At 30.2% G+C, this 17,243-nt stretch overlaps 1 protein-coding gene across 8 annotated transcripts in view; it reads left to right on the top strand.

The window, feature by feature from the left end:
- Calx (sodium/calcium exchanger 3) overlaps nt 1-17,243 on the top strand; it is a 148,047-nt gene that overhangs the window by 92,483 nt on the left and 38,321 nt on the right. For 5 of the 8 annotated variants that reach the window (XM_077429564.1, XM_077429563.1, XM_077429562.1 and 2 more), the window contains exon 3: nt 2,512-2,571. The exons of the other annotated variants lie outside the window; for them this stretch is intronic. In XM_077429564.1, the coding sequence (XP_077285690.1) occupies nt 2,512-2,571 (60 nt within the window). The remainder of the gene's footprint in view (nt 1-2,511; nt 2,572-17,243) is intronic. 8 annotated transcript variants of the gene reach the window in all.

Genomic DNA, 17,243 nt, shown 5'->3' with positions numbered 1-17,243 from the left:
ATGACAGCGTGCGATAAAAAATGTTTTTTTTATTGAAATGATAAAAAACTGGTACGAAACGAGCGTCAAATGAAATTTGGAGTGACATTTGATGCTGAAAATATAAAGAAAATTAGTCTGTCTAAAAAAACGGGTCATTTTTGGAGACGCTCAAGTTAATATGCCTATTTTTTATATTTTAAATTAAAATAGTTTTTAAATAATGATTCTTAATTGTTTAACTTTTAAAATAACATAAATTTTTCATTAGAATTTAGCTTGGGTAGTGCTGATTTTTTTTTCATCGTAATAATGTAAATATACTTGCTCGGTATAAAACTATCCTAAAAATTTACATATTTGAAGAGTAAAAATATACATTTTTATACCAATGTGCTATTATGAAAAACTAATTTAAAAATTTATATTTCTTTCTTTGTCACATTTTATGTATAAAATAATAATGTTGTAAAAATTTAACAACTTAACTTAAAATAATAAAATATTTTATACATGTAATATCATTCTGAATTTAATCATAAAATACATATATACTTAAAATGTGCTTAGACAAAAAATGTACAGTTTCAGAATGTCATTTTATTTTAAGTTGTATTTTCATTAAAACTATAGGTATGTAAATATGATAAATTCACGTATATATATTCATACATACATACTACATGATATTTTTTTCTTCCTAATTGTACATTATCGAAAAAGTAACCATGAATGTTCGAATCAAATTGAAAGGAGTCTATCGTGATTGAAACCGATCTTATTGTTCGAGATCTTAACTACCCATTCACAAATGCCGACCGATTTCTAAAGCGTTTAACTTTTATATATTAAATTGAATCAAGTCTTTCACAGTTCTAGTACGTACTATACATTCTTATTTATACATCTAGTATTGAAAGAATCGAATTTCACGTTAAAATTCTTATCAGTTTTAAAAAGAATTGGACGAATTCTTCCCTTTGGTATCGCGTTTCATTCGTTCCATCTTTAATAACTTTTCTCTGAATTACATACCTACATATTTATATGTTAACGTATTTTTGTCTTTTGGTTATTTTTACATAGGAAATATGTATATATATACATATAACATAATCTCCAGAGATTGAGATGCTTTCAACCTCGAAAGCCTGCGACGCGTTGGTTGCCCCACGTCGACAATTTCTAAACTGGGTTTATTTTAATAGAGTTTATTCTCACGGGGAATGAAAATTGAGTACAGACATCTATTGGATAAAAACAAGGTTGTTTTCTTCGTCGTTTTTCTTTTAACTTGGAGTTACGGCGACGACGAGCTGAATTAAAAAATTGTTTTATTTTTATTTTTTAGTTTGCAATCGAAATAAACGACATCTAATTGGCATTCTTTTTATCCTGGCTGAAATAAAGGGCGACACAAAAATCCCACCTCTTATTTCGTGTATTTTTTTTAAGACTTTTGTATATACATAGTAAAATTTAGTATAGACCTGATTTTGATTCGAATGTTCATCGATCTGAATTTTTGTCCTTTTCTATTGATTTTCAAATATAATAATGTAATTGATTTATACGTTCCAAAGAATCACTTGGTGAAAAATATTTAGTTAAATCAAACTTCATTCTATTATATTGTTCACTTTCTTACATGTATATATAATATTATTGTGTATTGTATTATAGTTTCAATTTAATTGTCTGGCAAAATCCGTTCGACTCTTCATTTACAATAGATTGCTCTACCCAACCTACTGTTGCCTTTAAAGGCAGCAAAATAAAACAGAACGATACTTACATAGATTGTAAAGCATTTTATTTTATAAATATAATCGTATACATGTAATTGTTTTTGCATCAACTGAAAGTTCAATTGATTTACCGTATTGTTTGATTGTGCTTTTTAAAAATATATTCACATACACATGTACATACATACATATATGTATGTAGTCTGGATCAATAGGTGCTAACGAGTCTACTTAGCGTTTTGTTGAACGTCTCGACTGGATTAAATGTTTCAGTGTGTATTTTTTTAACAATATTTTATTTCTTCCAAATGTCCAAAATGAGTGTTTTACGGTGATTTGCGAGTCCAGATTGCGATATTTATAGGCGGCGATCGGTACCCGAGGAGGAAATTAACATTTTAACCTCTTATCGACCCGCACTTTTGTGCCAAAACGTGTTTACGCAAACCGGTACATTCGTACGATACAAATAACTTTTTTTCCCATGGATATGTATGTATATTAATATATTTTTTCACAGCAGCTGGATGCAAAAGGAAATAAAACGACCGAAGCGTTTACACGTTGAAAAGAGAAACAAAATCTGTTTTCACTCCATTTACCGTAACGCGCTGTTATGAAACACCGAACCGTTTAATTTACACATTTTTGTATTATACAATTTCGTTCATTTTTATTTTGTTATAGTTTATTTTTATTTTGTCATTATTATTCTATTGTTATTTATGATTTTGCACAATTTCACTTATTTTTCGTTTTCTTTTTTCTTTTTCTTACAATACAGAAATGTTCGAAGTTTACTTGCCATCCCCAAAACGCAAATTTTCAGTTCGTCTTCCTCCTGGTAAGCTATGGTTCTTTTCTGTTTCTTTTTTGTTTCTTTTGTTACTTTTTTAAGATATTGAGGATTTTATAGATGGGGATTCTGATTCACAATATGAAAATAATTTATATATATATATATATATATATATATATATATATATATATATATATATATATATATAATATATATATATATATATATATATATATATATATATATATATATATATATATATATATGTATATACATATATGGTTTTCAATTTACCAAAATATTATGTACCTATGCATATTATACATATGTTGGTGATCATTTTTAATTCATAGAAAATATGTAATTCATTATTAAAAGTATAAAGACTTTCCTACTGGAAAATATATGTATTTTAATAAATCTCCGTTCTTTTAATAAATAAATCAAAAATACTTTTTTAGAAAGATTCAGAATCCTTATCAACTCCAATAGTACTCCACGCACAACCTCATAAATACTTACATTATATATATTATTATTATTATATTGACACGCAAAAATAACACCACATTTTTATAATATACACATTATATATTCGACTTAATTATTATAAATATATATCCTTGTAGTCTAAATGTTATTAATCGTTCTACATATACATATATACTTGTTTTTTTTTTCTTACACTATATTTTTGCGCACAAATGTATCCGATATATCAATATCACATCGCTTCTTTAGTAACTCACTCTATTTATACACTCACTACCTATGTATTTATTAAACATACCTCTTCTTGCTCCTGTTGTTTAAATGTCGTCACATCTATCTTGTCGTATTTATATTTGAACAAAAAACATCACTTCTTGCAAACTTTCTTGTGTCTATTTTTTATATTACTATCTTATTATTTCATTTATTACATATTATTTATTGTCTGTTTCCGATTTTCTTGCCTCCGGCGTACCACCTATTGCTGTATTTTGCTCGCCGCACTCCTTTTATTTGCCGTAAGTATTTTATTCTTTATTTCACTAAAAAAAACTGTCCTCGAACGAGTTTGTCTGTGTGAGGTTTTTCTTGTCGAGCTTTTTTGCATTTTCGTGTCACTATTTACTATTATCGCTTTTTTCTGCTTTATGTGTCCAACTAATCTGCTTTTATTATATTCTACTATCTAATATTATATTATATGTCTCTCATTCACATTAAATCACTTCACATCTTTTTTCCAATTACTCATCCACTCATACTAATACGATTAACTTTTTTTCAGCATGAAACGGCGAAGCATTTCTTTATTATTTTTATAGAATATTATAACAGTTTGACCGTCGATTTATTTTGCACTCAAATCGATATTATTTAAACGTGTGAATTGAAATTGTGCTACGATTAATTTTTAATTTTGATTTTTTTATTCTAATCTTATAATGATCCATATTTAATTTGAAGTCTTGTTTTTGTTTGATTTTATTTGTATATTAATTCGATTTCAATAGAAGCTTTTAAGCTCTAATATGAAATAAATGGCTTGCATTTGTGTTAGGTTTTAAATCTTAATATAATATTATAGATTGTTAGCACTGTATTATACACAAATACACAGGGGTTCTTAACTTTTTTAGACTCTTGTTCATTTTATTCTTTGAAACAATAAAAAATGTTTTTTTTGATTTGTAAATATGGTACAACGGAAGTGTGATACATATTTTTCAGTTAAGAATCCCTGCTTCGAATAGTCAAATCGAATGGTAATATTTAAAAAAAATGTATTATATCGAATTATGTTGATGCGTCCATTTGAATTTTTGGTCTCGTATGATATTTATTCCCATTTGATTCAAATTCATTTTAATGCTAGAAAATACTCATCAATATTGTATGTATGTACGTTTAGTTTATGTATATATTTACGACATTGCAAATTGATCATAAATAATTTTATATGCGTGTATAAAACGAAATTGATTCATCATTCGTACACGAGAGCGGTATACGTAGTACGTATACACTCGTTATTTATTTGTTCACGTCTGCGCTATTTACAAATGTTTCGATATACATATACAAATTTCCAAACGAAACACACGCATCCGGTCCTGGCTTTGATTACGTCAAAAACTCAATAATACGAGTAATCCAAAGTGTTGCGTACAAATTCCCAAGTCGCGGCGGAAAACTTCTGCAACGGGAAAACCTCTGGAGGATTTTCCGACTACCGGCGTTTCACATTTCCCGATTCCTCTTCCACGTACATATGTATGTACATAGCTTCTCCTGATACTCCACTTTCAACACAACGTACGTGTGGTACGTTTGTGTTGAAATTTTCATTTACGGAGAAATAAAATACACTATATATAGGTAGATACTTATAACAGTCGGTAACTATTTGAAATGGGGGGTGGGTGGTGGGCGGGATTTGGGCAGTTCGTTCGATCGCGCCATGGAGAATTTCCGTTTCCGGTATGTTTGCTAGACTCGTTGTCGCTGGTTATAGCCGATTTTCGGCGTTTCTTTAGAGCGGTCCCCCGGATAGAAGAGAAACGTCGACCGAAAATAGACCGTTGGCGAAGGTCCAGGCTTACGGACTCCCGCGTGTATTGTTCGAGTCTGCCAGGTACACACGTATTATACATATGTAGTATATTGTGGAGATGAACATACCATACGTACATATTATTCACTGCATCACCAACATGGTCACGTTGTTCGATTTAAATCAATGTAAGTTTTGTGTGCGAACTTGTTGTGTGTTATGGTTTCATTGCGTGTTATGTTTATTGGTGATATATGTATGTTGGCTCGTGTGGTGCAATCGGGTTGGCAAAACATCATCGGTTGGCATATTTTAATTTGATTTTTACAATTTGATATGCGATCACTTTCTGTCTCTTCCTTCTACACTGGTGGTGAAATGGGCGCGTTGTCATTGGTTAATATATAAATATATTTAAATATTTTTTTTTATTTCGGTACATATTAGCAATTCTATAATTGTTTCATTTTTTGGACAGTTTCAATTTACGAACATCGAATGTTTACAAATATATTTTAAAACCTTTGAAAATAAGTTCGTATTCAACTTCAATTTTTAATGTAGATTTTTCCCTTTTAAAACCTTCGATTTCAAAAGCTTGAAAAAATTTGAATCTTTACAATGTTATTCCTTGTATTCATATACATATAATACATATGTATGTATTTACATTAAAATAGATTTTAAACAAAATATTTGTCCATAGCCTCTCTTTAATTAAATTTATGATACTTTCATTAATTTTTGATAAAATTTATGATATTTTAAAAGTATTTGCAACATTGTTGTGATTCACTGAAAAAAATGCTAAATTTAATTTACCAACCAAATTTACATGTTTTCGATATATAAAAAAATCCAATCGAAAAATATTTACATATTTTTATCACACCAATACACGTAACGTAAAAATTAAATTTTATCAGTTTCATGACGAATGGATACAATTAAATATCGCAAAAAAGATCAATGCCTTGATTTAAAAGATAACTGTCGATGCGTTTACTTAATGAACACGGACGATTTTGAAATACCAAGTTTAAATTTATATTATAATATATTTTCTATAATGTCCTTTATGTGGAATTAATTGTCTGCTTTCCAATTTAGTCACCTATTAACAAAGTGTTATTCATAGATGAATCTCAATACATGCATATGGCCACTGGCTGTGACAACGAATTACCCCTCGCCAACAAACATATACAATAAGTACAACATGTTATTTTAATTTCATTATTTTAAGTGACTTTTTTTATTATATTATATTATATAATATTTATGTATTTATTCGATTTATGATTGTACCATAATCTGGTAGGTAAATTGCGGTTTTTTTTAAGCAGAGCAGTGATGTGGTCAACTGTTTCGCTCTCCGACGAAAGAGTCTCTCGGACTGTATTCGTTTGGGGGGGGTTGATTTTATTGAACTTTAAAGTAAGCTTATTATAATTATTCGAATCCAATCATAGATGAATAAATCTAGTATACGGATATAAAAATATACATATTTTCATACTCGTACATATGAAACACACCTCGCAATAAGATATTCTCCATTATATTCAGAATGCGTACATATGTATGTATGTATGTACATACATATGTTTGCAGTGCTGTAGCGAGGCTATGGCAAACGGGCGAGTTCCAAGGGCGCTCGATGCGAGGAGCGCCAAAGGCGCCCCTCGCCTATTTTATTTTTATTTTTTTAGTAAATAATCTAAAATTTAATAAAAATTCGATGTGTTTTTGAAATATCCATTTGTATATATGTACATACATATGTATCTAGATACATACTACATGTATGTTCGTACATATTATGTTTCAATTATGTACTTTGTTCGAGGGAGCGTTATGCATGTACTTTTGAGTACTGAGAAATTGACCGAAAAAAACGAAATTTTCAGAACCTTACTAAGTCTTTTTTAATTTTTTTCATCGTCTACTAAATATATAGGAAAAATCGTTCATCATAATTAGCTTGTAAAAACATTTGGATACGAGATGGTGTTCAAAATAGAAAGCAATGGAAGCAGTTCACGATCAATATGAGGACATACGTACATATGTACTTTCAGTTTTAAACATCATAAAATACGATCATAATTTTTTGGTAAGTCACATTAGCTTGTGAAACCATTTTACTTTCAAATGTACAATTATAAGTTTCTTGAATTTTTAAATCTTTGGAATCTCATACTTTATAAATGGAATAAGGTTAACACTGCAATTCAGCAAAAAAAAACAGGATATTTATAGATCATCGTTATTAATTCAGGGGTACGATAATGATTTTAGGGATTTTCGAGAAAATAGTATAATATGATAAAAAATATATATATCAATAGGAATTGAATTAGCAAGTAATATCAATTTTGATAATAGAATAACAGACTTTGCTAACGCTAAATTCACGGAAAATTCGTCTTTAGTTTTTTGTATCCGTAATAAATAATAGTTAAGTTGTTAATAATGTAATTGGTTACCGGTCAAAATAGATATATGGTTTTAGATAAAGAAAAATTTATTTGAAACAAACATTTATAAAAATTAAAATAAATGTTAATAATCGACAAAAAAATAAAAACCACGAAATTTTAATTGTGTTTTAAGTGCACTGATTCCTTTTATAATATGATATTTATTGCGAAATCGTCAATGTGGACATTTATGTATAATATAAATAATAACCTGTTTTTTTTTTGTTTTTGTTATTTTATTTTTAAATGTTGAATTTAAATATTTCTAATGAAAAATTATTGAAGGGGCGACAAATTTGATATTTGCCAAGGGTGCCAAAAAATCGCTACATATGTACATGTGTTTGTACATTCATATTTCAACGTGGAAATACAATATATGAGCCTGGCGCGTTGCGTTGATGGAAACATATCCTTCACAAATAAATACACGACCCATTTCCTGATAACGTTCCTCCATAGCTGCATTTTGGAGCTAAATCTCGAGGGCAAGGATATAAATTCCTGGCGGGACTTTCGACACGCAGCAGCGGGTCTACCAAGAATTACGGCACGCCGTAACCATTTGCGCCGCTCATTTCTATCGTAAAATTCGGCTTCCCGAAAACATGTTTATCCTGACCCATTCCCCGGAGGACGTCCTGTCATGTTAAAAATTTACGCCGCAAGAAAATCGATTCGTTTTCTTTCTTTTTTTGTTCAACGCGACAATCTCCGGAGATGGGTCACCCTGCGGTGGTGTCACTTTATTGCGGTAAACAAGAATAATACGGAATTTATTTTAATTTTTTATTGTATTTGGTATGCCTTAATGTGAAATTAATTTTGAAAAAATATATATAAAGATTTTGTTGTCTTTGCAAAGGCCCCTTCATACTAGATGAGCATGACAAACACAAAATTGTCTGGACAGTCTTTCAAATGTAACTTAATTGCGCTTTGAATTAGCGATTAACGTTTACGGTTTAATTCCTTACAAAAAAATTAGTAATAAAATTATTTCTTTCTTATAAAATCCAAGTGCTTCAGAGAAAACTATAGAAATATTTTATGGTGATATTGTATTATACAAATTATTAAAAACGTTAAATTTTCTATTGAGTGCCTATGATTTGTTATTCTATGTATAACATATTAATCATTGTAGATGAATTATTTCGCAATATGCACTTTAAATACGTTCAGGCCCAAATGTTCACTGTCGTAAAAGCTCCATCAAACTATAAAAAAACATAATTCGCACACTATTTCAGTCGGTGAACTCATTTTGACATTTTCGCCCTGTCGACATTTCTTTTGTCTCTGTCCTTATTTTTTTACACTTACATATACTCTTTCGCAAGTGATGTGTGAAAAGTTACCGCTGAAAATACACCACCATACATAGCTTACATTAAAAATTTAATTTATTTATTTATATGCTACGATGAATTTGTATGTGAAATTATACTTTCACTAGTAGAAGTATATTTTCACCAATTCAGTCGGTAATTTGTTGGAGGTAGAAGAAGATTAGTAGAAGTATCAGAAGTGAATGCATAATATTCGGAATATAGATTCCCTAAAATGCCAGTGAAAGTATACTTTCACTGCTGGTATGAAATCACTATAGCATACATGTATACATAATGTAAAAATAAAATAAAAAATAATATAAAATACAGATGTATATATGTATGTATGTACATACATACATATATACATATATACATTTCGTTGGATCTCTTCGTATATACTAAATCGTCACCAAATCATAATTCTCAATGGTTTTAGATCATCACTTAGACATATTCCTTCCGGTGTCCCACAAGGGTCGCATTTAGGTCCCTTATTGTTTTTACTCTATATTAATGATATCTCATACATCTTCAAACATTCCTTTATACTTCTTTACGCTGATGATTTAAAAATTTACAAACCTATATACACCATAGACGATTGTCATAAGATACAAGAAGATCTAGATAGATTCTCTATATATTGTTTAAATAATGATCTTTTTATTAATCTAGAAAAATGCTCTATTTTAAATTTCACTAGAAATAAGTCAATTATTACTAATCAATATCAATTAAATCATTCAATCCTTAACACGTCATCTTCTATTAAGGATCTTGGTGTAATACTCAATAATAAACTAGATTTCTCTGAACATATTTCTTTTATTACCAACAAAGCATTTAAATCTCTTGGATTCCTACTCCGCTCAACAAAACCCTTTAATGATCCTTATGTACTAAAATTACTTTATTTTTCCTTTGTAAGGTCTCACCTTGAATTTGCCTCAATTATCTGGTCACCTTTTTATTTATCCCATATTAATTGTATTGAGAAAGTTCAACTTAAATTTATTAAATCCTTACGCTACCTTTTTCCTACCTATACCCATTCTACTGTTTCCGACATTTTAAAAATCCTTTCTTTTAACAATCTTTCTGTCAGGCGACGACATTCTGATGCTATATTCTTCTTTAAGCTCATAAATGGTTTCCTTGATTGTTCTGATTTACTGAATAAGGTTAATTTCAGAATCCCAGTTCGATACCCTAGACGCGTTACACTCTTTTCACTTGATCCTTTCAATACTAATTCCCAAAAATATTTTTATCTGCAGCGCGTTTATCGTATGTTTAACGGAGAGCTGAATGAGGTTGATCTGTTTGGTATTTCCCTACATCAATTCAGGTCTAACATCAAGAGAATCTTGACCGATTGATTCATTTTTTCTTCTATTCTATTTTTCCAATATTTCCATTATTTTTATACTTTAGTTTAGTTATGTAATGTGCTATTTAATCATATTATAGCTTTCATTCCTTTCCATTTCATTTGTTTATTTTGTATTTACCTTTTTCATTTGTTTTTTATATTTGTAAATTTCAATTTCTTCTTATATTCTATCTTATAACCTTTTCCAAATATTTTAATACTATAGTTTAATTATGCAGTGTACTACATATTTTGTCATGCCTTTATTCTTTACTTTTTAATTTGTTTTCCTTATATTTATCTTTTTCATTTTTGTAAAAATCTATTATTGGACTCGGGTGTTACATATATTATTTATTTACTTTTTGTGTTTTTTATACCTATCTCTGTACATCCTGTCTGTTGATTTTTCAATTAATAAAATAAAATAAAATACATATATGTAATATATTATATTATATAAAAAATACAATATAATGTAGATACATACATATATACAATACATAGGTAATCAACAGAATCAAATTAATATAAAATTCAATTACTCTGAAACCACTTTAATTTCAGTACTAATTTAAGTGGAGAGTTTTCCTCTTGTACTTTCCTTGAATCTCCTAGCAATTATGAAAAACCTCATTCATTTCCAACTAAAATACTTTTCCTTTTGGAGTTCTTATGCAATACAACATTAATAAAATCAGTTTTGTTGAGCTTCTAAATGTATGCATCTGATATAGTATGTATTTTACGTAACATTAGATAGTCAAAATAAAGTTTCTTTGTTGAAATTTCTAAACCCCTTATTATACATCTGTCGCCGGAAGGGGTGAATTTCTCCTGAACCATTTTCATCTATATCTCCGGAATGAATCATAGCTGTGCGTACCTGCAATGAGAAAATTCCTCGGAACGGCAAATTCCTCTCCGACTCTCTGCATCCCCTCGCTTCAAAGTTATTAAACTCTCTCTGATTAATCTGACTGGTTTCATAATTAATCAACTTGAATTGAGAGATTTCGCAGCCAAATTATGCGAAACTGCCGTTGAATTTTTCATTATCCATTGATGAATTTCATTATTGTCCAAACGTATTATTCTCCTGTCAATTACATATATTATATATGGCCGCATCGTCAAATTGGTGCAAATTTTTCATTGGAGTTGAACGTGAAGTCACTTTTAAATTATCATAATTTAAATGAACCTCGAGTACAATTTTCATCTCGGCGAAGATTTAAATGCGGAAAATTTCAACCGCTTTAAATTAAACCTAAGTGAATTTCCGCCGGTGAGCTTTAAAAAGTACCCTAATTGACAACCGCAGCTTAATTCAAAAAACGTCTGTTTGTATGATGAATTGAAATTTACTTAATCCTTAATATACATATATGATAACTGCTTAACATTGATTGTATAATTAATAAACATATGTATATATTATATAGTACTAAATTACAATCGTTAAAATTAAGCATCGTTCCATTATACATATATTCGAGTTTTAGATTTCAATTTTCGATTTAAGGTAATTTAATATTGATCCTTATACAACCGGATAAAGCTGTTATTACGTATTATACGTATTATGTATACATTTACATCTGTTTTGTTTGCGGCTCGCCTAATTTTGTATTAGGCACTCCCTCTAATGAATCGAATGACAATAATTGGTGATGTACGACCACCGTATGATATGGATAGCCTGAATTCCTCTAAATTAATTACAGTCACAGTACGCGCGTTTCGCCACAACAATTATACTTGGCCATCCAAAGCTACTGTTGATACGGAAGCAGCCTGTTTACCGAATACTACACGTCCGGCTCTGATGAATTGATCGAATGCATCTCTGTTTACACGTATGCGTGTATGCGCATGCATTTCGACACATATAGACAAATCGAACGCCACTACGGTTGACTGCAACTGTGTCGGAAAAACTAGCATGAAAAATGAAATATAAATCAACGGAAAGTCGCGACTGTTTTTGACAGAACAACTCTCTGAATTTCACGTTAATTGAGTAACGCTGTAACAATGCTGTGCGCGACGTCCGGTTATTGTTTCAATTTTTCCAAGGTCGGTTTTCAAAATGAAACCGGGATAAAAACCGTTCGTACCGTATTCTATGCAATGTATAGAATAAACTAATTTATTATTCTCTGTATGAAATGGCTTTTGATTATTATTATGGAAGGGTTCGAGTGTGGTGTCCGATGTTTCAGACGTGTTCACCGGGAAAATTGTGGCTTTTCTCGGACAGCCGGTTTTATTTAACACAAAACAGCACAATTATAATTGCAATGTTTTATGTTGTGTTAGTGCGCTTTGTACATTCGAATCGGTTTTCAAATTAATTTTCGTTTGTATCACACTGGCGTTCGCATATTGCACAGATATCATACATAAAGATGTATATATAATTTTTTTAACAAGGCAATTTTTTTTTTATATAATGGAAAATAGCGTATAATTTTTTTCTACTGAGGGGGTCACGGCTTCAACCACAAACCTGGTGTTGCTGGCCAGACTTTGGATATATGTGACTCCAGGTTGATCGTTTCTTATCAGATTTTGCCCATTTATGTTGAAATCGTTCAGCAAAATTTTGCTGTATACCGAATTTGTCCATATATTTCTTTATGGTATTGTATTAAAATAAAATTTTATTTGTAAAACGTTTGGAATTTTTGGTACTTATGTACAAAAATGGGTTTACCTGTAATAAAATAAAATAAATAAAATATAATTTATTTCAATGCTATCCTATGTATGTATGTACAGATCTTTGAACAAAATGAAATTTGTCCAAACAAAGCGAACGATATTTTTTTATACAAAGGTACATTTGTATGTATATCTAAACGCTTGGTTAACTTAATAAATCAGATATACTTAATAAATACGATCTAACTTTTACTTTTCGCACGTGAAACCGGAAAAGGTATTTTCCGTTCGAAAACAACATTATTTTTTCCTTCCATATGGACACGTACACATATTATATTTATATACTGAGCAAAATATGTCGATTAGTTCGATGAGTTATGAGGGCGCCGGGGTACGCCAACTTCTAATCCAATTTCCGGTCATTCCACTTAGCGCGAAATTTACTAAAATATATATTTTTGGCCAAAATACGTTTATTTTCCTTTTGGTAACAATATATGGACGTATGTATGTGTAATATTTTCCGTGTGTAGGTGTTTAAGCGCGTTAATGGACGTTTAACCGAAATTGAAATAGAACGTTGCGCCGTTTAAATTCGCTTTATTTAACCGTTGTAAATTTTACTCTCCCAATGTAACGCTTTACAACAAAAACAACAACGTGAATTATTATTTAATCTCGATAAATTAATTTTAAGCGCACGCACGTCTCTGTATCGTTGTGTACTTCACTGCGGTAATAAAAATTCCATTTACATTTTCGAATATGTATGTATGTACATACATATAACTTTTGCTTATTTGTTATTCATATTTTAAATACAGTTTTATAACATAAATTCATCGTTACAATTTTTATTCGTTCACCTTTGTGAAACAGAACAATGAGTTAATCCATTGTTTTGTAAAACAGATTACAAATTAATCGGTATGTTTGGTAACTTTTGTTTGAAAAATTATCAATAGTAATATGTAAGCCCAACATTTTTCAATGGAATCAGTTTGAGGTTATTCAAAATTATTATACATATATGAATAAATTTTTTTTCCAGTCTCGTTACTATTATATCATTATTTGTTTTATAAAATGATTTTATTTGGTTTGTATACTATGACAAGTTGCCCTAAAGCGACACCGGTTAACAGACTATTGGCCGAATGGACACTTGGCCGACGGATGCTTAGCCAAACGGACATTAGGCCGACCGCGATGGACGTTAGACCAAACTGACATCAGGCTGCAGACATTTGGCCGAATGAAATTTTTAGTTGTTTTAATTTATCAAAACGATAAAATTTTTATGATACATCGAAGCGATTTTTCAATAACGTGTCTATTTTTAATGAGTTTCAAATTATTTCTCTGCACGATTCTTAATTTTTATCGTTTAATATAAAAAAATGTTTTTTTAAAAAATCAATCAAAATACAAAATTATTTGAAAATAATATTTGTATTTAGTAAATATTATAGTAGAAGATAAAATCTGAGGACACTTAATAAAAGTATGTGTGCGTCATTATTGAATTTATTTTTATTTTTATTTTTATACTGTTTGTGACAAAGCATTTAACTAAAATAATAATCTGCAGCGATATTTTCTTTATATATTATCTATTCTTTGTCATTATCATCATTTACAGCCATTCGCCATCTACTGCTAATCAGAAATAAATTCAAGCAATTGGAAATTTCAATCGGCCAAATGCCCGTCCCACCAATCGTCCGTCGGCCAAGTATCCATTTGGCCAAAAGTCCGCGCACGGATTTAATAAACGTAACACGCATTTTCTTCACATGAAATTTGTATAAATTTGAAATCACGCAACCGCATTTTCTCCGTGAAAAAAGCGATTTCCATTTCTAATTGATAAAACTCACTAAAATTTTGAAAAATATTCTAGTCACACGCTACGTTGGACCACAATATTTGGTCAACTCCACAAATATTGTGATGAAAAATGAATTAATTACTTTTTGAATTCGCTACAAATTCTGTCAATTTTTCTTCACTCAAATCATAATATTATAATTTGAAAACACTAACACTTGTATGAATAGTATTATATTTATTTATTTTCAATCAATTTTAAATTTTAAAAAAATTAAATGGTTCCCAACAAGTTTATCGCGGATGATCAATGTCATACCGTGACATGGGCACAACAACGATGCTTTTTTAAAAATATATTCGTCCAATATTAACAAAGGCATTAAAAGACGGGCACTTAACGAGAACGAATGGAAATCCGAGGTGGGTTCGGTTGTCGTGTACACCGATTTTGGTTTAAAAAGGACCCTCTCGCAAATCCGCAGGCTTATCGTGCCCGGCAAGGATACAAACCAACATACGAAATCACTTAAGCTTTTTTCGAATCTCATTTTATTACACGCGGTCGTGTCCCGCCTCGGGGGTTAAATACGTTTATTTTGCCGCGATCTTCTCTCGTTCGAATGTTTTTGCCAGAGCACAAAGGGAACGATAATATAAACGTAAACAGACCCCGCCGCGGCCGAGGACGTGCACGGGTTAAATTGAATCGCTGTCGATTCAAAGACTTTAATTAACCATCTATAAATGAAATTGGGGAATTCGTTTGTCGTCGCGAAGTCTCTTATATGTGGTTTCGCATGTGTTCGAACATCGCAAATCATATCAAAAATAAATTACCTTCGTAATATGAAGTGTTTGTACAGGTATGCGTGTGCTTAGTGTGTTTAATTTTAAACCCGAATGGTTTTGAAGGCTTTTTTTAATTGCTGAATAAAATGTCCAGCAATCGAAAATGCCAAAAAAAACTTAAATGTCAAAAGTCTCCTGGAAGCGATGGTATACAAGTTGAACTTCTGAAAGAGCTTGGTGAAACTGCGATAAAGGCTTTATGTAATACATATATGTATATGTGCAATAATATACTCTGGGTAAACGGAGTATGGCCGAAAGATTGGGTCAATTCAATATTCATTCCCTTACACAAGAAAGGATCTACAAAAAAAATACGAGAATTACAGGACCTTGGCCATAATATCATACTCCAGTAAAGTATACCTGTATATAATTAAAGATCGTTTGAGCAACAGATATCTTGGATGGCAAATGCCAAACGAACAAGCCGGTTTTGTAAAAGGAAAGGGTGCGAGGGAACAAATACTGAATATACACATACATACGTCAGCTTATTGAAAAATGTTTCAATGTTTTCAAACACCAGCCGTTCTTTGCTTTATAGACTACTAGTTGTTTTACGCGGTTTCGCCCAGTATTTTTAATATAAACAGCGTAAATCGAAAAAAAAAGTCGACTCGTCGTCATAGAAATTTTGACTTGTTTACGAAATTCCCAACCAAAGATATATACATACATACCTACATACAAAGTCTCTTTCGAAATTATATATACAATAAAAAAGCCTTTGACTGTGTGAACTGGGACTACGTGTGGAAAGTTCTACTGGACAAGGGAGTCCCCATGCATCTTGTCAATAATATATAACCTGTATAATGACAACACTGCAGTAGTACGAATCAAATCACTAAATATACATATATCCGGTCGAAAATGAATTGGATATATTTTTAACATCCACTATTTTTTTTATTTTACATATCATTTAAAAAAAACAAGCCTGCAACTGTTTCCTAATTGCGTAAAATGATTGCTTTACCTATAATCTAATATATAATTTCGAAAGAGACTTTGTATGTAACATTCGTTGGTTGGTTGGTTGGTTCGTTGGGAACATATTCGATTTTTTTTTTTTCGATTCATAGGCGCCGATTTGATTTTTTTCGATTCAAAGAATTCAAAGTCCTCGAGGGCGAAGCCCTACCCGATTTCTCTTCGGATTCTGGTATACATATAATTTCGAAAGAGTATATATGTTTGTTTGTTCGTGAGAGTCAATTTAATAAAAAAAATCAAATGAGTATTCTAATAAATTTATATAAAATAAAACTATTCACATAAATTTAATAAAATGTTTACTATTAGATTAGTCATGTTTAAGCGGCTTATATTACAAATACCGAGCGAAGCCGGGTAAAACCACTAGTATGTATATAAAGCCATGCAGATTTATTTGAATAAATGAAATACATATTGTATTTATTATTTGTTTAAATTAAACAAATAATTTTGAATATCTGTTAAAAATCGAATTCAAATGTTTTCTTTTGGTCTCAATTTATTAAAATTAAAATTCTATTGTTTTTTTTTTTCAAATTATGTTCAGTGAATTCTTATATACATATCTTTTAGTTTTCAAGCTCGCGGTGAAAAATAATGATCAAAACTGTTTTAATAAAACTTTTATT

The sequence above is a fragment of the Arctopsyche grandis genome, chromosome 4 (assembly GCF_051622035.1).
Source record: "Arctopsyche grandis isolate Sample6627 chromosome 4, ASM5162203v2, whole genome shotgun sequence".
Classification (NCBI taxonomy): Eukaryota; Metazoa; Arthropoda; class Insecta; order Trichoptera; family Hydropsychidae; genus Arctopsyche; species Arctopsyche grandis.
Note: the sequence above shows the minus strand (reverse complement) of the source record. Positions and strands in the feature narration are given on the sequence as shown.